Source organism: Podarcis erhardii, assembly GCF_964252035.2.
Source record: "Podarcis erhardii genome assembly, chromosome: 7".
In the NCBI taxonomy this organism is placed as follows: domain Eukaryota; kingdom Metazoa; phylum Chordata; class Lepidosauria; order Squamata; family Lacertidae; genus Podarcis; species Podarcis erhardii.
In genome coordinates, this window is record NC_138511.1 from 34858499 (window position 1) to 34879827 (window position 21329).

A 21329-nucleotide genomic window follows, 5' to 3' on the forward strand; every position below is an offset into this window, starting at 1 on the left:
GTTAAAGAATGAGAATATCAGTAGAAACAACTCTTGGTGTAAAACCAGCAATAAACTAAAAACAGATTAAGACTTATGTCAACATTCTACATGTCTGGCTAGGCTTGCCTAACAAAAATTATTTTAGTGGGCGCCAAAAAGAATACAGTGAAATGCTTGCGTGACGTCAATAGACCAGGAGTTCCAGAGTGTAGGTGCTGCCACACTAAAAGATTGATTTCTTATAAATGTGGAATGAGTATTATGTAACACCTGCAACAGTGCTAATTCCTCCTATCTTAATGGTTGAGTAGGCATGTATGGGTTTTCCAAATAAACTAGCTTCTTAAGTCTTCCGGCAAAAGACTTAGAGAGTATTCCTATGTTGTTATGTATGCGTTGGTGTCTTTCGTTGCGCACTTTTCCTTCCCATGCCTTCCACCATTGTACTGATGAGGGACACTGCGGGACACAGTAGTAACATACATTCTGTCATTCTAAGGATCCATGTGCAAAGTTTGCCTCCTGCTGCCAGTACCCCTTGCTGTAGACTCTACTCACTCTGTGTGCTATGCTGCAGTGGTGGAGGAGATGTGGTCAGACTCCTGCTCCATCATTGGTCATGACCATTGGCCATGCTGGAGATGACTAATGGGAGTTGGAATCCAACAACATTTGGAAGGCCACAGGTTTCCCATCTTGGCTCTATTGGTCTAAGAACACAGGAAACTTTGTTCTACAGATCTTTAGTGCATCTATCTCATTATCGTCTAGGCAGGGAGAAGAGAATGTGGGGTCCTGCAGATGTTGTTAGACTAGAACTTCCATGCTGGTTGGGGCTGATGAGCATTGGAGTACAACAACGCACATTGTCTATCCTGGTCTACACGTACTGGCAGCAGCTCTCCATCTACCCAACTCTACCTGGAGATGTCAGGGCTGAATCTGGGGGCTTTTGCAAGCATAGTCATGTGCCCAACCACTTAGCTGCTTCTTTCTCCCATAGGGTCTTCCTCATGGACTTATATTCTCTCCCTTGTTGATTTAAATACAAAGAACGTGTTTGTTCTTTTGGTTAAAAATATTGATCTAGAACATGGGGGGGGGGGGGCTTGTGACACACACAGAAATGTTGTTGGATTCCCAATTCCCATCAGCCCAACCAGTGGGGGCAAGGAGCAGGGAAGTTGGTCCAGCAACAGGGGCAAAGGTTCTCCGCTTCTTTTCTCGAAGAACTTAAAATCTCCTACAATGTGTTATCCATTGTTCAAAACATGCGTGAGGGAGAGACTATTGCTGTGTGGCAGAACACATACTTTGCATGCCAAAGGTCCCATGCTCAATAGCTGGCATCTCCTGTTAAAGGAGGATCAGGTAGCAAGTGTTGCGAAAGACCCCTGCCTTTTGTACCCTGAAGAGCTGCTGCTCATCAAAGTGGATGGTAATAGACTCAATGAGAACAGTGGTCTTGACTTGGTGTAAAACAGCTTTGTGTTCACTTGCACCTCACCAGCTGCTGTGGGAGTAGTGGCAGGCTGCGCACTCTGCACAGTCTTCATGCGCACACATTCGGACGAATATGTGTTTGAGAGAAGATGCAGCTTCCCTACAATGGTTGGGTGTGTGTGTGTAGCTGTGTTAAGTGATGTGACTGAATTATTGATCCTTAGGAGTAGCTCCATCAAGTGATTGCCCATCCATTTAGTGGAGCCAGTCAAGATTTGCTCTAGAACAGGCATAGGCAAACTCGGCCCTCAGCTGTTTTGGGATTACAACTCCCATCATCCCTAGCTAACAGGACCAGTGGTCAGGGATGATGGGAATTGTAGTCCCAAAGCATCTGGAGGGCTGAGTTTGCCTATACCTGCTCTAGAAGTTGCCAGAAAATGTTTCTTATAATCATATCTGTGAAGTGACCTTTTTTCTAACCTTAAGAGTGTAGAGAGCATGTTGCGGAAGATGCGAAACCTGATTCTCTCAGCGACACTGCCGATCTGGCTCTACCACCTGAAATGCCCATTCTAATTGACTTAGATGCCTTGAAGGACATTCTTGGGCCACCAATGTACGAACTGGAGGTAATTATTGACTATTTTATATCTTTGCTCTTTTTTATTTTGTAGCTTGTATAAATTAGTTGTTGGTGGTGGTTTGCTTGCTTCCCCACCTTCAGAACAGCCAGGTTGGGAAGGGACTTCTGGGGAGAGTCCCATGGGCCAGATAGAAAGGCTGGGGTGGGGCCTGAATTTGGGTCCCAGGCCTGCTGTTCTCCACCTTATTCTAGTAGCACGAAATCTAAGCTCTTCCAGAAGCTACTTGGTTACATCCAGACTACATCTGAAGCCTCTGAGCTCTGCTCAGGCGTAAGTGTAAAACCCCTCTTATTACATGCAGTAGCAGGTAGTTCCCACTGAACTGTAGGTCTTATAAGGCCAGTGAAAAGACCTAGGGATGGAATGTCAAACCTCCAGTAGCTGTGTGTGCAACTTTGAACCATTGGGGTGTTTTTCCTTGCGATTTTGTCACCAGGATCTGGCCACATCCAGGGACCAAGATTACCGGATGGCAGCCTCATAAAAGAAGCGAGGCTTTGGCATGCTTGAAGGGGTTTCTTTCTTCTTAAGCTGCTGCTGCCCTTCTCTCTGCAGTGAGGAGCGCTGAACTTCCGTCTCTGTGAAAAACATTCCAGATTGGTTCCGTTTGTTTTTCTTTGCTGCAGTCTGCAGTGGGGCCTCTCTCCCTCCCCACCCCACCCCGGGCTCAGAAAGCCTCACCTCTAACCTTCGCTCTGCCATCAATAACTAGCTGGAAATCAAGACCCTGCAAAGGCCAGTCACATGTCAGCGCTCAGCTCGAGGAGGCCCGGCAGAGAGAAATTGAAAACCTCCTGTAATTGAATTGACTGGCCCTTCCGGAAGGGGAAGGCCCTTTTCAAATGAATATATATATTAGAGAGAAGTTAGGCCTATAATCTCATAAGCGAGGGTGCTTTGGAAAGAATCAATTCAATCAGCTGTTCCAAAGTCACAGTTCGCTTTTAGAGTCAAAACCTCTTTTGGTGGAATCAGAATATGGCACACCCCAGACGGATACATGTCACTCACTGGAATTTCGAAATCCGATCCTGGCAGAGTCTGAGTGTGTATATCTAAAGCACCCTTTTGCCTCTCTCAAGAGAGATGGCTCAGTGCTGGCTGAGGATGATTAACTCATGATGGTTTCCTGAAATGCGAAACCCCTTTGTGTGCCTAGGAATACCCTGTGGCCTGCCTCTTCTCACATCTGTCTCTGCTGCTCCAAAGGGCTGCTGCTGCCCTGGTCCCAACTGCGATGTTTTCTTACAGCACTGTTGATGCATCCTGGGCTGCTTAATAGCCACTGGAAACAGCAGGTGCATAGGACTGTTGACAACCTGGAAGCTGTAGGTGAAGGCAGGAGTTGGAAACCTGTAGTCCTCTAGATGTTGCTGGAGCCCAATCTCATTCTTCCTAACCATTGCCATGCTGGTTAGGGCTGATGGGGGTCCCAACAGCAGCTGGGAAGCCGCAGGCTTTACCCCCAGACTTAGGGGGGGGGGTAAGGCTGACTCACCTAGCACTTTGCTTGAAAAATGCTGCCTTAGGTTTACAACAATGGACTCCTCTGAGCATTCAGTGGCAGCTCATCCCACCATTTGGAAGCTAAACTTCCCATTGGTGTAGCAAAACAGAAAACAGGTTAAAAATCAGGGTGGGGTGTTTGTCTGCAGCATTAACACTAAAATTTTAAGATAGAATTATCTGGGTGGATAAGAAAGTCTTCACTTGGTGCTAGAAGGACACAAGTCTTGGCAATAGGTGTGCCCTTCTGGGGAGAGAATTTCACAGAGAAGTCCGCACTTGAGGTGCCACCACTGAAAAGGCCCTTTGTCTCAGAAGTGTGTAGTGGGGAGCCTCTAAATATGGCTTCTATATTTGGGAGTAGGTTGCCCTTTGTATATCTACATCCTAAACCATATGGGACTTAAATGGTTTTAAGCCAGCACTTCAAATTGTACTTGGAGACAAACTATTAGGCAGTGATGCTCTGTAAGTGAGATGTGTTCTATTCAACCAGCCTCAGTCAACAGTCTCACAGCTAGCTGTACAACAGCTGCCTGGGCCAGTTGAAGTTCTGTGGGTGCAGACACTACCTACCAGAGTTGGAACACTTCTGAATCCCATTGAGTTCTGTAGAACTCTCCCATTAATTCAGGGAGATGGAAAGGCACTTAGCTTTGGCTAGATCATGGCCCATGTGAAGGTTTGATAGAACACTTTTTAAAAAGCATCTTCCTGTATAGCAGTTAAAGTTGAAGGTATAAGAGCTGACCTTTCCTTACTTGGAGAAACTGAAGAACAGGGTAGATCTCTGGGTTGCTGCATAAATGAAAAGTTCCATCTGCCAACTTCAAAAAACTTTAACTCATTTTTGCTGTTACCAAAAAACACAAAAAAACAGTACTCTATTCTCTGCTCTATGAAGCACCCATTTTAAGCCCCCACCCACATGCACCCTAGCCTTAGGAAACTTTCCTCAGAGTATATGTTTGCAGCTCCACCCTTTCAAAAAGCTGTTGTCAGTGCTGTTTCAATCTTTAGCTTCGTTGGCCTGATGCAGGGAAGAAAAAATATGTGTAGCCGGAAAATATTAATGTGTGTAGTGAAAGGGTAACATTTCACTTGAAGTTTTGCTTGCTTTGTTTGTTAAAAGCTAGGATTCTGGAAATGATCCATGCTGCAAAAGTGTTGACATCTTTCCGCAGGGCCTGCAAGACGGAGCTGTTCCGCCTGGCCTTTGGTTTGGACTCAGTCTAACCCTTATGTTTCCCTCCCCTTATGGTTTTGATTTATGGGCTACTACTAAAATGAGGCTGCATTTTAAATTGTATTTTAACCCGTATTTTAAGCCGTATTTTAATTAACTGTCCCCCCCCATTACATTTTATTGTAATTTTATTGGTGTTAGCCACCCTGAGCCGGGTTCTGGCTGGGGAGGGCGAGGTATAAATAAAACTTTATTATTATTATTGTTATTTTGCACCCAATAATAAGCAGAAGTCAATAAGCAGAAGTCATTTCTGAGATTCCCTCTTGTAATCCTCTTAGAAATGTTCCTAGAAGCTTGTCCATAATGCCTGTGAACTAGGAACCATTTCTGATAATTTTTTATTAATTATCAATAATTATCTAATAGCATGGGCATACTGTCTCTGCTGGCTCCCTTTTTGTTTCTGGGCTCAGTTCAAGATGCTCTTTAGCTTTTGTCAGGGGGGCTGACCTTTTGTTAAGGGGAGCAGAACCTTAGTTTGCTATGTATTTTCATTGATTCGGGAGGGCAGCTTCACCCATGCTTATGCTATTTAACATTTACATGAAACCACTTATTAGGGTCATTCGGAGAAACCCATCTTGGCCTTTCTGCAGTACTGAAATCAGAAGACCTATTTCAAGTGGGAGCCTTATTTTCGTCTCCGAGCTGTCCTTTTCAATAGAAATACTGTGCTTCTTTCTTTCAGGTGTCCGAGCGGCTGAATCAACCTGGCGTAGCAATAGGTTTGGCTTGGACTCCTTTAGGAGGGGAGATCATGTTTGTAGAAGCCAGCCGCATGGATGGGGAAGGCCAGCTGACTCTGACCGGGCAGCTGGGCGATGTCATGAAGGAGTCGGCACATCTTGCCATCAGCTGGCTGCGCAGCAACGCAAAGAAATACCTACTGACAAATGGTATGTGAGAAGGCATGAATGGAAAGATCTGGTGCATGCTTCATGCATGCATAGAATAGGTTTTGAACATGTCTGGCTTTTGCTGCCTGCCTCGGACTATAGAAGTGGAGGCCATCAAGCCTCTGGCAGACACCATACATTTTTGGTGGAAGGCATTTTTAGCTTGGGGCAAGTTGCAAAAGGAGACTGTTGAGTAGTGGGGGAGCAAGTGCTTTGCATGGAAAAGGTCCCAGGTTTGGGCCTCAGCACACCCCATGTAAATAAGCCGCCAAACAATACTAGCCTGCTCAGTTTTTTACTAGCCTACTTTTTACCCATAAGAAGAACTGGCAGAGAACAAACAGGGCAGTCTGTCCCAACTTTACCAACCCTTTACCAGTTAAAATCAGGCTTATGATTAGCAGGCTGGAAACACAGTAGGCTGGCTAAGAAAGGCGCTGACATGTCTCCATTTTATTATATTAAATATCTTAATGCACCACTTTGGTTAACCCAAAGAGCCTTATAGCAAGCCAATGTAAAACAGAAGCTTTTCTTTTTAAATTTCTCTTTTGGGCAAGGGTTTGATCTTTAAGAGTGCTTGGAATTGAATTAGTACTGTATATTTTGAAACTGCTGTCTGGTTAAATTAGTCTGGGAATTCTTTCTTCTTGCTGCAGTAATTGCTTTGATTGTATTTTTTTAACTCCCGTTCTCAGGACATACATAAACTGAAAAGCAGATAGAAATGTTTCCAAATAAACGAAGAATTTGTAAATGGCCTCAGCTGGAAATTCCATATTTAAGAACAGTGCAGCTATTAAAAACAGCACGGTATTGGCTTTGAGGGACTTGCCTTCGTGTGAATGAACTGCACCTTGGTTTCTTAAGGTTGCTTTTACAAAAGGCTAAGAATGCTGTTTTCCCTCTAGCTGCTTTTTAAAGATGTGCTTTAAGCCTCAGCCCCTCATCTGTAATATGGAGATAATACTAGGCACATGAAAACATTGAAAGCTACCTTATAGTGAGTCCCAGTCCTGCTTGGAGATGCCAGGGATTGAATGCATGCAAAACCATGTGCTCTACTCGTGAGTTACAGTCCAGATCCACTTTACTGATCCCAAAGGTGGTGTGTGTTTTCAAAGTATGCTTTGAAAACTCAGGACACTTCCTAGCGATGCTCAGTGTGTTTATCCAACTTTGCCTTAGGCTTAGCAAAAAGCATCTCCACCTGGGCAGCTGATTTTCACCACTGGGGCCCTGCCTAGTGCAGCCCTCTGTGCCATAGCTCATACTATTTCAGTGTCCCCCAACCTCAGCAACAAGGAATTTTGAGGGGAGGGGTGCCTAGGCAGGTAGGTATGATTGGCAAAAATTGGGTGTCCCACCTTCTGCAAGCCACAGTAGATAACAGTCCTAACTAATTTTATCATTCAGATTTATCCAAGTGAATTTACTATTGACTACTTCGAACAGCATACATTTTTGCCTGATCAAAACCAGCAATTCTGAAAGAAACCAGTGCTTTTATTGCCTGCAACCCCGTATTATCACCTAAGAAGCATTTCTCCTCTCACATGTGCAGAAGGGCTGAGATGGACCTTATTCAGCTACAGTTCTTATAAACACTTTAAAAAATTTAAAAGTAACTTTAAAAAAATAATAATCTGCTGCCCAGTTAAGTGGGGGGCACCATTTTTAATCCAATCAATTCATTTTAGTACCATGGAAAGTGTTCCCTACTGCTGTTAAACCGGTTTATCTGGGAAAGTGTTTCCAGATTCAAAGTGTAGCAGAGTATATTGACACAGGTGTTTTTTTCCTTAATCCTTCTGTCTCCCCCTCCTCCTCCTCCTCCCCCTCCTCCACCACCCGGCACAGATCTCCTTTCAAATGCTCTGCTGCCAAGTGGAACAAGCGTCTGGAATGCAAGTCCTCCAGTGATGTGGTTTGTTTATTTGTTTGTTTGCTTTTCCCCAAAGAACAAAAGACCAGAAGCACCGCAGGTTTGAATTTTCCACACTGAACATCCCCCCTCCCCAATTCTCTTTCTTAAAGCTTCTGGAAGTTTTGATCTCCTTGACAACACAGACATCCATCTGCACTTCCCAGCTGGAGCTGTCACAAAAGATGGACCATCTGCTGGTGTTACCATAGTAACCTGCCTTGCCTCCTTGTTCAGTGGGCGGCTCGTGCGTTCAGATGTAGCCATGACTGGAGAAATTACACTAAGAGGCCTTGTTCTTCCAGTAAGTATTCTTTGCAGATAACCATATTGTTGAGGCTTTCTATCTCTCTATCTCATCCCCTGCCCCACCCCCTGCAAAACAAAAAAACCCAACACACCGCACATTCCAATACTAGTTCTAATTCTTTAATCTAGTCACGCTACTGAAGGTTGTCTGGTAAAGTTAGCACAGTTCTACAAAGCAAACAGTTAGCACATACTTTATTTTTCAGATCTGCTCTACATTAGAGATCTGCCACAGGCGACATTTGCAAGACAACAGAGAAGATAATAGTAATTTATTCCAGCGGGTGGGGCTTATATTGTCAGATATTGCCTAATTGAAAACTGTGGTCGCATCATCACTTTGTTCTTTGGGGAGCTGTTGAAGAAGCAATTCTTTTACCAGATTCAGCCAGTTTTACTTCCTTCCCACTTCTGTCTTGATGACAGCTAGGAATACCCCTAGATCAGACATGTTCAACCGGTCGACCCTGATCTACAGATAGATCCCTGGGTGCTCCTGGTAGATCGTGGTTGATCGCGGGACCCTTATCGATCTCGGGATTAAAATAATGTTTCCAACACCCTCCCCCTGTTCCTCCGTCACGTAAAGTGTTCGTATGTTTGGCGTTTGTTGCTGTCGATCGTGGATATGATCATTGACTTAATTAGTGCGTGCATTTGTTTTCTTATGGGTTTTTTTGGTGAGAGATGTATGGCATTTCCCAAAAAAAAGCTCAACAACTCTGGCTCCTCCTCCCTCTAATGTCAATGGGTAGATCACAGTCAGTTTTTTTTACGATGGGAGTAGATCGCAGTCCCTTGGGAGCTGGATGTGCCTGCCCTAGATGTTTGGTTAAACACCACTTCCAAGAACTGGAAGTGTTGCTCACTGGGGCAATATGGTTTGAACATATGATGCCAATCCTGGCCTGACTGCAGTGGCTGACGGTTAGTTTCCGGGTCCAGTTCAAAGTGCTGGTTTTGACCTATTAAGCCTTAATTGGCTCAGGACAACAATACCTCAAGGACTGCCTTTCAGCCCCGACCTTCACATGAACCGACCTTCAGCCCCTCTTCATGTGCTTCCTCCACGAGGTGCCGGGGGTAGGAATATGAGAGGCCTTTTCTGTGGTGGCTCCCCACTTGTGGAATGCTCTCCCCAGGGGGACTCACCTGGCACCTTTGTTACATATATTTAGATGCCACTGGTTGGCATTATGGCATAAACTTCCAAATCTCCACTTGATACAGTGTCTCTGGAGAGATGACTTCCCTAGCCCTTGGGTAAAAATAATACATGGGAAACTTGTGTCCTTAGGACTATCTCCATCTGAACTACTAGAATTGGATTTAATTTCTGCCAAGAGAATTATAACTCACAAATTAGAGGAGATGGATTTACAATTTAATATTGCGACAGGTGGTGGCACCTGTTCGCCGATAAACCTTGGCTTAACACCTCCAACGAAACTTCCATCTTATCTAACTACCTTATCTGTGGTGATGCACAGGTATGCCTTTATAAAGGCTAGATTCAATGTTTTCCCATCAAATGTGTTGGGTAACAGACTCTCCAACGGACAGATCTCACTCCTCTGTGACTGTAAAAGTGGATCTATAGAATCGTTATATCATCTAATCTTCTGTTGTCCATTACATTCGGCTTCACGGTCCAAGTTTCTGGCCCCATATTTATCGAAAATTGCTGACAGACCTCAGGAAGCCCAAATAATATACTTATTAAACGACGAAGACACAAGTAGATCCCTTGCAGTCGCTAGATACCTGATTAATGTCTTATTTCAAAAGAGGAGAAATGGATCAGTGTATGACTCTGACAGCTTAGCTAAACTTAAGAACCATCAATAAGTGCCAGAACTAAGACGCATATCTCCCAAAATCTGAGGGATTTGAATTGCGGTTTACATTCAGGGAGCTTATTGTGTATAGTGTTTACTTAATTGAAGTAAAATTGGTTTTATATGGGTGTTTTAACTTGGATTTTATACTGTTTAAATTGTATTGTTTATGGATAAATTTTGATGTATTGTTTTCGATATGGGCCAATGGCCGTAATAAATCAAACTTTGATTTAGATGCCAGGCAAAATTAAACAATCTATGTAACTGTAAACCACTCTGAACCTCAGATGGAAGGGTGGTATAGAAATTTTAATCATCATATTCCTTTTAAAAAGGCACTACTTCTGCAGGGATTTCATTATACTTGCTGAAAATCATCTATCATAGGTTTGCTACAAAAATAAAAATACAAAACTGACTCATGCCTCAGCTAGCCCAGGCCATTGTGATCTGAAGTGCTTTATGGAATGTGCATAGTGTTGGTTGACGTCACCAACAGCAAGCAAGAAAACACTCCCTCTTCCATGTGACATCGCAAGGCACCATTCAGCCTGCAAAGAGCAAGTTTGCACTGGACCAGAAACTGACTAATCTCAGGAATTAGTCCTTTGCCAGTTTCAGCCCTTATTCCAATCGAGACCTTTTCAGGATTGGTCATTGGGCTAAAACTGATGATGGGGCTTTTCTGCTCCTTTCCCTCCCTTGAGGTTGGTTTCAGGTCTTGTGCAAATCCAGTATTTGTAGTCTTAAGTGTTCTCATTTTGCAGGCTGGGGCCAAAATGGCGTGGCTGAACCAATATGGCTAACTGCTCTCATCCCCAATACACACAAGAAACAAAAACCAGAATCTGCATAACTGTTACACTTGCTTTGTGATTCAGGTTAAAGGCAATCCTGTTGGTTAATGATCCCAGGGAATGACCTGAAGGCTCACACACATCACAAAGCAAGCCTTCTGCAGCAAAATAGCTTCAGCTCTGTTCAGTTCCTAGGTGAGAGACCATCTAGGAAACTCATGTATGTTGTCTTTAATGATGGGAAAAGGTGGAATATAAATTTGATTAAATAACACATAGTCCAGGGTTACATGTGTTTTTGTGTGCCCCCCCCTTTCAAATCTGCACGTGGCAAACCCAAATTATGTATATGTTTAATACATTTTATCTGTTTGACAAACATTCACATAACTTGGATTCTTTAAGGAAGGAATGAAGGGAACAAATGGACATGGAGACAAGAGAGTTGGCAAGAAAACACTGGCGTCTGATGCAGTGGTTTGCGAAAACATTAACAAAACAAGTTGAGAAAATTATTTGCACATAGCATAGTAATAACACAATGCCTTATTTCTGCCAGTAGCATCTTCCTTAAACTCTCTCCGCTCTCCCCATTTCATTCTGTGTATTTAAACAGGTTGGAGGAATTAAGGACAAAGTTCTAGCAGCACACCGAGCTGGACTAAAGCGAATTATCATTCCTCAAAGAAATGAAAAGGATCTTGAGGAGATTGCCGCCAATGTACGGCAGGATCTGAATTTTGTGATGACAAGCTGCCTGGATGAAGTTCTTAATGCCGCTTTTGATGGGGGATTTTCAGCCAAGACAAAACTTGATCACTTCAACAGTAAACTCTAAGCAGATTGACTTGGGCTCACTCAAGGAACAAAATGCAAAGCTGATGTTCATCTGGCAGGATGCAAAAAAAAATGTGAGAGTGTTTAAAAGTGGCCAACACTGGGATGAGATTAGAATGTGTGAAAGGGCTCTTCTTCATTTGGCGGTACTAACTTGCTGCCCATTCTTACTGGTCTTTATGTGCATTAGTGGACAGGAGTCCAGAGAGATAGATTTGAATGCTAAGCTCTTAATTGTTAAACCCCTGTGCAATTAAGGGGTAGACTGATACAGCAGCAGAATATCCAATCACATGAGCCTTCATGAAATCTGCCTGTTAATTTATTGAAGCCTGCTTTCTTCCACCCCCACCCACCAAGAGCCTGATGCAAATGTTGAGATTTTACCTTGCTTTCATATCAGAGCTGTAGTTAAACTGTCACTTGTCACTGATGCCAAGCTACAGTATTGTTCACTTCGGGTTTTTAAGCTGAATGGGTATGCAAATTAATTAGTTCTGGTCTTGCACATGGGATTGTCCTGAGGTCTCATTCTTACAATAGACCAAGGACTTGCAGCTTTGAATCATAGGAGAGTCTCTGAAACTAGAAGAGTCTAATTTAGAACAGTCTAGGAAGTGTTGCCACAAAGGTGGCGAGTTGTGTCTTCACCATTGGCCTTGCTGGCTGGGATAAGTCCTACAACATTTGGGGTCCAAAGGCTCCTCCACTCCTGCTTTAGAGAGTAACTGCATCAAATTTAGTCTGCTGCCCTGCTGCTCTTTTGACTGCTTTAAATTAATGAAGTGATTCATTTGAAATGGTAGAGGAAGAAGCAAAGCCTTTCTAGACAATATATGGCCTGGCTGATTTGCTAATAATAGTGCTGTTAAAATAGTGTTTAATATCGGAAACTTAACTTTGATTATTATAAAAGACTTTATTGCCTTGAAAAGTTGTAATGAGATCAGACACAAAATAAAGAGCTGATGGTACACAAGAGCCAACTTTCCTTTCAGGCTGAAGGTTCTTCTAGCACTGATAACACTTTCTACATGGAATGAGAAAGCCACATCTGCAGTGGTTATAGTTAGGGAAACAAGTATATGAAAGAGAGAGGAGATCATTCTGGTAAAAAAAGGGGAAAAATAATTATCTATTGATTGCCTGAAGTATCTCAAGATGCCAGCTGGCTCACAGGGGCATTTCTGAACAGAGGCTTGTTAGTGACATAACAGCTGTGAGAGATGTGACACACAGAAGAGAACGAGGTCTCCCAGACTGAGCTGTAGCAACTGTTCCCCCTGAGCAGCCCTCCGGCTGTTGGACTCTAACGCCCATCAGCCAGCCCCAGCCAGCATGGCCAATGGCTAAGGATAATGGGAGCTGTTGTCCCAAAATATGTTGTGGATGGTCATCATAGGGTGTTTTCAGAGCACATTCATTCATTTCCACAAAGGAGTCCATTTGCGTGCAATACAAAATGGGTCGTTTACACAACCCAGTTACCTAAATAATGCTTATTGGTTATTGCAGGGATGAGGAACTTGTGGCCTTCTGGACGTTACTGTACTCTTAACTCCCATTATCCCTGACCTTGCTGGCTGGAGTTAATGGGAGGTGGAGTCCTACACCATCCACAGGACCACACGTTCCCCACCCCCTGGGTTATTTGAAGTTCTTGCTTGTCTAAAAACCTTCTGTTTCACAGATTCCGCACACAATGACTTCCGTTTAAATTACATTTTAAATAACCTTTTAAAGGTTATATAGCCTTACGTTTCGCACAGACACATTTTCAGCATTCTGTTTCACATAAAAGAAGTTCTAGTAAACGTCCATCCATGTAGCATGGCATGAATAAAGGACAGTGCTTAAATGTCATATGATTCTATGCAAGACAGCACTAGCCCTGGCCTTGTTCCATGGAATGTAGCTTGGGCATGTGAGCGAGAGACACATCCTTCACAGGGCTTAATATATGGCTGCAATTTTGGATTTTAAGAACTCCATGTGCAACACACTACTTGACTAGTGTACAAAATCATACCATACAGACGGAAGGGGGTCTTTCTTACCCGGTGCACAAAGGACATGGGGTTCTGCAACCCACCACAGGCCACAGGCACTTTGATTTGATTGATAGATGTGAACACACGAGCAGCACTACTTTATTGTACAAAGTTGTGGGTACAATTAGTATTTGTGGGAATTTTGTTTTACAAACATACAAAGTTACAGGCAGGCACTTCAGATACGCAGTATGGTGTTGGATCAATTTCCACTGCATTTTATTTATTGCTCTTTCAGCTGTTCCTGCCCCTCCCCCATCTTCTCCCACATCAAGCAGGGCAAATCTATTCTGGTCATGAATAGCTCAGGGCTTCTGAAGTCACAACCTCATCACACCCAGAGGTATTTGATCAATGCAAGATTGCAAGCTATACTGTTAGGGGTCAGCTTGCTTAAACCATTTTTGACACACCCACTATTTTGACACTCTTGGAAATATGCTCCCTGTTGCAAACTGTGTGTTTAAATGGGCCAGCTGCAATTCCTTTTGTTCACTCTCAAAATAAGCTATCATAATTGCCCCACACAAGCCCAGCTTTTGGTTCATATATTCAGTACTGCTCTTTAAAAACGTTTTCAAAGCCAATGGGAAATTTTTATTAACTTAGGGCTGCACAGTGCAGTGCACTTACTTAGAAGCAATGAGGCTTGCTTCTGCAGGCAAACGTAGGATTGCAGGTTTATCATGACATCAACTGAAAACAATCTAGTCAAGTACAGCAACCCTCACCCTAAGACAACTAAGTCCTGCAAAAGAACAATAGATGTTTTAGAACTCCTAGTAAATATTTTACTTTTGAGTGTCAACCAACATATAGAGGTGATCCAGTCAACACTGTGTACATAGGGTTGTATCCAATTCAAGAGTGGACCCAATAAAATAAATGGGCGTAAGTTAGGTATATCCATTACTTTCAAAGGATCTGCTCTAAGTAGGAAAAACACTGGCAACAACTCATACTTTGAAAAAACCCTTCACCAAAAATACTTGAGTAAGCTTCGTAGTTATGGGATAAGAGGACCTCCTAATGGAGAGTGAGATAGTGAAGTCCCCTTCATTTCAGTATTGCAATCTGTGCTTTTCAACATGTTCATTTATAGATGTGTTTGATGAACCACCAACTAAAAAAATATATATTGTGGTGTAAAATAATAATAATAATAATAATAATAATAATAATAATAATAATAATAATTTATTTGTACCGCATCTATCTGACTTGGCGGCTGATTAAAATCATTTAAAAATCATTTAAAACACAAAACAAACAAACAACCTTGAATCAAAGTAATTCTCTACAAAACACTTGGCAACAAAACATTGTAACTGCCTGTTTAATTTCCATGGGAACAGTTATCCAAAGTACTAGCACCATGATGCTAAAAGCTTTAGTTCTCATACACACTAAACAAAAATGAGGATGGCATTTGATTATTGTAGTGATAAGAGACAAGGCAAGCCGTGATATTCTACCTCCTCTGTCAGCAGCAATCAGAAAACCAGTTTCTGAAAATCACAAGAGGAGAGAGTGCTGTTGCACTCAGGGCCTGCTTGCAGGCTTCCCACAGCCATCTGGTGATCATTGTAAGAACAGGATGCTGCTGGACTAGATGGGCCTTTTGGACCAAGTCAGTGGGGCTCTTCTTATGCAGTGTATCCTCACCTTCTAACAGATGCTTAAAAACCTAGACAGCCATGTGAGGATACTGTAAGCTGTTAGGTACTCAAGTCCCCACTTCTTGCCCTATTTTTCCTTCCCAGCTGACAGTCAACATACTGACTGCTGACCATGCTCCATTATCATCAGATTAAATTTGTATTGGGCCACTGCAGAAAAGGCCCTCACTAGAACTTTTTAGACAAGTCTTATTTAAAAGGGAGAAAGCAGGGTATCCAATACGGGCACCAGGTAGCAAATTCATATAGATGAAGGCCCTCCTCTTCCTAAATATATTTTCTCCAGATAACTGAAACCCTAAGGGGAGGACACACACGTCATTCCTGGAGTTTCCTTTCCCTTGGCTACCGTTAACCAGCTTATTTTTATTGTTCTTGAACCCTGCTCAATTTGTATTTGTCAGTGGGAGATTCTTCCTTGGCTCAGAAGCGGAGAGATTCCTCAGCTAATCTTTTCCCTCCTTTGCTCCTGTAGAGCAAGCTTTGTGGGAAATTTTGCCCTCCGACCCTCACTGCTAAGGAATGCAACCCTTTGTCTTCCTGCTAGCCAGTCTGGAGACACTTGATGAGAAATTCCTGCAGGCATCCCTTGCCTCTCCTGGAATGGGAAGTTACCCCGCCTGAAGTTATAGGAAGCCACTGGCCAAAGCAGGAAATGTTAATGGAGAACTGGGAGGGAGAACTGATTGAACTTCCCCTTTGAAAAAGCTCTCTAAGCTCCCCTTCCAACACATCACTGAGTCATGATTCAAAGCAAGCTGCTGGGGATTGCTATGAAACCATCCTTTCCATCTACTTCAAATCCAGGGCATGAAAAAATTATCTTGAACCAGAAGGGAAGTATTCCTTAGTGCATCAACTCTAACTTCCAAATTCTGGTCCATGAGCCACATTCAGGTGGTCCATGGTATAGTCCCATTTGATATCATGTGTTTAATTATACTTTTGTTGCTTCTTTTATTGTAATCCTAAATGCACTTTATTGTATTATAATCTGAATTCTACGATTCAAACTATAATACAGTGGTGCCTTGGTTTACAACAACAATCCGTTCCGGAGGTCCATTTGTAAACCAAAACAGGTTGTAATCCAAGGCACGCTTTCGCCAATGGGGCCTCCCCAAAAAATAATAATGGGTTGCAATCCAAAAAAAGGTTGCAAACCGGGACATGCACTTCTGGGTTTGACATGTGTAATCCAAAACTTATGCAAACCAAGGTACCACTGTACAGTATAATACAATGTAAGAAATAAAAACAGCAATAAAAATAGATTAAGAATGGTACAGCATCTAGCACAGCACATTACAAAAGGCAGCTGAAATATCAGAGCTGTAGTTAAATTGTCACTGATGCCAAGCTACAGTCTTATACTTGAGTAAGCTTCGTAGAAAGCAAAATGGAATTTCAGTAAAGGAAGGTTGCAGCAGGGATCAACACTTCACTACCCCAACCCCCCAAAAAATTCCACATTACAACCAAAAGTTCATAGGGAGACATCTCCAACCAGGGAGGCGGCTCCAAGATATTACTCCAAAATGGAAGAATGAATACACATCTCCTGTCCCATTGGTTATTGAATATGTGGTCATAATTCTGTTTCAGCAGGATTTGATGCCATAATACTGTTTCCACCCTATTCTTCCAAAGGCCTGTGCAGGCAGCCACTGTAGGGGCTCAAGAATGAAAAGCAACCAAGTAAACACTTCCTTTTTAATACAGCCAGGATGCATCATTGTCCTGTCTTGAAATTGGTATTTCACAAAGGGGGAAACATGCATAATGCTTTCCCTCCAATTATTGCATGTATACATGAGCTGAAAGCAGCCAAGGTTGGGGCCTAGGGACTGCCCTCAACACTGTGACACAGAATAAAATTGATGCTCTGGAAAAACCCACTTTTTTCATTCTCTCGTTACATGTCATAGCAACATAGACTCCTACAAAGCCCCACACCCATATGCTAATATTTCATTTCCATAGCCCATTTCTGAATTTAACCCAGCAAGTATAACAGGAGTCTCCAGTAACAAAAGAGATTCAAACCAGTCTAACTTGCACATCAAAAGCCAGGATGTTAAGTGTAGTGTATGAACAAAGGATCTGAGATTTGTTTACCTCTTTTGTTCTCTCACATCTCTGACCTTCTAAGCACGAAGATTTCAACCCTAAACACACCATTACTAGGAAGTAGTTCTTACTGAAAACAGTTGGTTTTACTTACAGGTGAAGATGTGAAGAAGAGGGCTGCACACATTTTTTAAACTGTTACATAGGCAGTCTATTTTCTCCATTAAAAAGGGCACACGAGGACAAACTGGATCTGACTGCAGTGCATTCAGCTTTTTTTTTTTTTAAGGCAGTAATAATATTGCCTCACTCCTCAAAACCATTTTTATAAACCTGGTAAGTAGTCTGCCTCTCATGCTGCAGCAAAGGCTCTCACTTCAAGCTGCATGAGAGTGAGAAGCCACAGGGCAACAAGAACAAATCAGCAGCTACTTTCTGTTTCATTAAACAAACGTGTGGCATTCATCTTGGACCATTTAAAAAGATTTTAAAAAATAAAAAATGTCTGTGCATGTCAACTAGAATTGCTCCCCAATTGATCTGGATTTTTAAATTTTTTTCAGAAAAGAAAAATCCACCGGAGAGCTGCTGGTGATCAGGGTATACACTAGACAGACTCTGGGCAGCTTCATTGTGTCTTGGCACATAGTTTGAAGGCACATAGTGCAGCTAATTTGCTGACGCTAAGCAAGTTTAGATCTGGGCAGGGTCTGAAAAGCTTCCATGTTCATTGCTTTGAGTTCCATCCCGGAGGACAGGGGAGATATACATATTAAAAATATATGTAACCTTACTTATACTGCCAAGTGGATTTGCAAACATTCCCAGAACACAAGATAATTCAGGTAAGTCAAAGAAAAACCTTTGCAAAGTCAGTAGTGCAGCAGTTCAACACCTAAATCCTATATGGCTTGGATCCATGTTACCTGAAAGATTATTATCTCTCTCTCTGAACCTGCCCTGGTGCTAAGATCTGTGGGTAAGCATTTTCTCTTGGTCCCATCAAAGTTGGTGGTGACAGGAGAGCCAAGCCTTTTCCTATATTGTGGGAATCCCTCACAAAAGGGGTTAGACCAGATCTCTGTTAGCAGGTTAAGAACTTCCTATTTAGTCAGAGCTTTAAAAACCAGGTGCAGTTTATGTTCACTACTGGGCTGCTTGTTATCAGGGCAATCAGTAGGTTAATACTGGCTCTAAGTGTGTTTTACCGTATTTTAACTATTGTTTTTAACTAGATTGCTTTTATTACTTCACATTTTAAAATGTTTTTAAAACTGTTGTAAGCCGCCTTGAATCCCAACTTGGCGGAAAGGTGGAATAGAAATACTTTAAATAAACAAACAAATCCAGCATAATTGGCTGCAGTATGCACAATGCTCCAAGGTGCTCTCTAAGTATATTTGCAATATCACAGAGAACAGCAGGGCACAGTTCTCAGAAAACATACAGCTGCCAAGATGCATGCCATCCAAATTGCATGCCATTTCACTGATGCCCTGAAACATATCACTGTCCAAAAGCAAGGTTATCTTAAAATATCTGCATAATTCTTACTCAGTTTCAATGCCCTTCCTTAAATATAAGGGGGAAAGAGGGGCAAACATTCAGAACTAAACTTCAGAGTTAAATGACGCCCCCAAACAAAAACAAAAAATCAGAAAAAAGTATTTATGCAAATACATTGATTGCTTATGTGTACATTACACCTTAAAGTGAGCAGAGCCCTGCTGGATCAAGACAATTTCCCAACTAGTCCAGTACTTTCAAGCAGGAATAAAATGCAACAGTGCTTTACCCATTTGAAATTCCCAGCAACTAGTATTCAGAGACATACTGCCTCCAACATCAGAGACAGAACCAAGCAATAGTGACTAGTATTTTTAACAAAATAAATTCCTTCCATCCAGTAGCACCTTGGAGACCAACCAAGTTTGTTATTGGTATGAGCTTTTGTGTGCATGCACACTTCTTCAGATACACTGAAACAGAAGTCACCAGACCCCGATATATAGTGAGAGGGTGGGGAGGGGTATTACTCAGAAGGGTGGTGGGAATGGGTGATTGGCTGATAGGTGTGGTAAACCTGTTAACGACTGCAATTGGTCTTACAGGAAAAAGCAAGGGGTGAGATGGCTAAAAATAGCTTTATCAGGTATAATGAGATAAGAATCCAATGTCTCTATTCAGACCAGGTCTCTCCATGGTTTTAAGTTTGGTAATAAGTTGCATTTCAGCAACTTCTCTTTCCAGTCAATTTCTAAAATTCTTGGTAATAAGACAGCTACTTTGAGATCTTGTATAGAATTGTCCTGGGAGATTGAAGTGTTCTCCTATTGGTTTCTCTGTCTTGTTATTCCTGATATCAGATTTATGTCCATTTATCCTTTGGCATAGGGTTTGGCCTGTTTGTCCAATATAGAGAGCTGAAGGGCACTGTTGGCATTTGATGGCATACACAATGTTAGATGAGCAATTAAATAGTCCTGAGATGGTATGTTTGATGTTGTTGGGGCCAGTAATGGTGTGGTCCACGTATATGTGGCAGCAAAGTTGGCATCTGGGTTTATTGCAGGCTCTGGTACCAGTGCCCATGTTAAGTCTGGTTGTTGTATTATTGTGAGTGAGGAGTTGTTTAAGATTGGGTGGCTATCTGTAGGCAATGAAAGGTCTTCTTCCCAGAGCTTGAGAAAGACAACTGTCATTGTCTAGGAGAGGTTGTAGATCTCTGATGATGCATTGAACTGTTTTAACTTGGGAGCTTTATGTGATTACTAGTGGTGTTCTGTTATTTTCTTTTTTGGGTCTGTCTTGCAGCAAGTTCTCTTTGGGTATCAGTCTGGCTCTGTTGATCTGTTGTTTAACTTCATCAGGTGGGTATTTTAGTTCTAAAAGGGTTTGCTCTAGAGAGTCTCTGTCTGTAGAGTTGGAACAGATGCTGCTGTAACGTAGGGCCTGGCTATATACAATGGATTGTTTGGGATGGTAGCTAGAAGCATGTAGATATGTTTGTCGGTCAGTTGGTTTACAGTATAAGGTGGTGTCTATACACCCATCCTGTATTTTTATAATAGTGTCCAAAAAATGTATTTCTTGCATAGATTGGTTCACTGTTATGTTGATGGTGGGTGAAAGTCATTGAATGTCTGGAGGAAGGTGTCCAGAGTCTGTTGACCATGTGTCCAGATAATAAAAATCATCAGTGTATTGCAGGTACAAGAGAGGTTTGAGTGGGTACAAGTTTAGGAAACGTTCTAAATCTGTCATGAAGATGTTGGCATACTGTGGGCCCATGCAGGTGCCCATTGCTGTGCCGCTGATCTGGAGGAACAGGTCATCACCAAATTTGAAGTTGTTGTGGGTAAGGACAAAATGGCAGAGTTTGGTAGCAAAGTCCGCTGTGATTTTATCTGAAATGGTGTTCCTTATAGCTTGTAAACCATCGTTGTGTGGGATGTTGGTATACAGAGATTCCACATCCATAGTGGCTAGTATATATTTTTAGGAAGATTATTCAAAGATTGTATTTTCCTCATAAAATCTGTGGTGTCACATACGTAGCTGGGAGCACTGATGGCATATTGTTTCAGAACAGAGTCCATATAACCGGAAACACCCACAGTAATAGTGCCAATACCTGAGATGATGTGGTATCCTGGATTTCCTGGTTTGAGTATTTTAGGTAGAAGATAGTATTTTTAAGCAAGCTTAATAGGCAACAGGCTGAATGGCACTTACCTTAATGCAGCTGCTCATTTCACACCTGCTTTGAAGTCAAAACTAATTAGTAGCAGTCAATATCCTGTTAAAGCAAATTGCAATCTATTTAATTCTAGATTACAACTAAATATTTACATATAACATAGCAGCTTTTGGGGGGGAAATGGGCAGGATCAGCCTTGTATTTAAGTACTTTGATAACCAAGGAATTGCATGTGGGAGAGTGACTGGGCTGATTACCAAGGAGAGTGCTTCATTCTTCCTCTACACAAAGTATAGAAATCATTGGGCTGCCAGAAAAAGGAAATCCCACTGCCACCTCACCTAGCACAGAAAGCTCTACAGCCGCCCTCTGCTAGCCTATGACAGATTAGTAACTCT

General features: G+C 42.3%; 1 protein-coding gene across 3 annotated transcripts in view; it reads left to right on the forward strand.

The window, feature by feature from the left end:
• LONP2 (lon peptidase 2, peroxisomal) overlaps positions 1-12410 on the forward strand; it is a 50388-nt gene extending 37978 nt beyond the window's left edge. For 2 of the 3 annotated variants that reach the window (XM_081870204.1, XM_081870203.1), the window contains exons 12-15: positions 1915-2057; positions 5516-5723; positions 7761-7951; positions 11211-12410. In XM_081870204.1, the coding sequence (XP_081726330.1) occupies positions 1915-2057; positions 5516-5723; positions 7761-7951; positions 11211-11432 (764 nt within the window). In that variant the 3' untranslated portion in view covers positions 11433-12410. Of the gene's footprint in view, positions 1-1914; positions 2058-5515; positions 5724-7583; positions 7739-7760; positions 7952-11210 lie in introns of those variants that run through there. The other variant, XM_081870205.1, reaches the window with a different exon arrangement.
• Positions 12411-21329: the final 8919 nt, after the last annotated feature.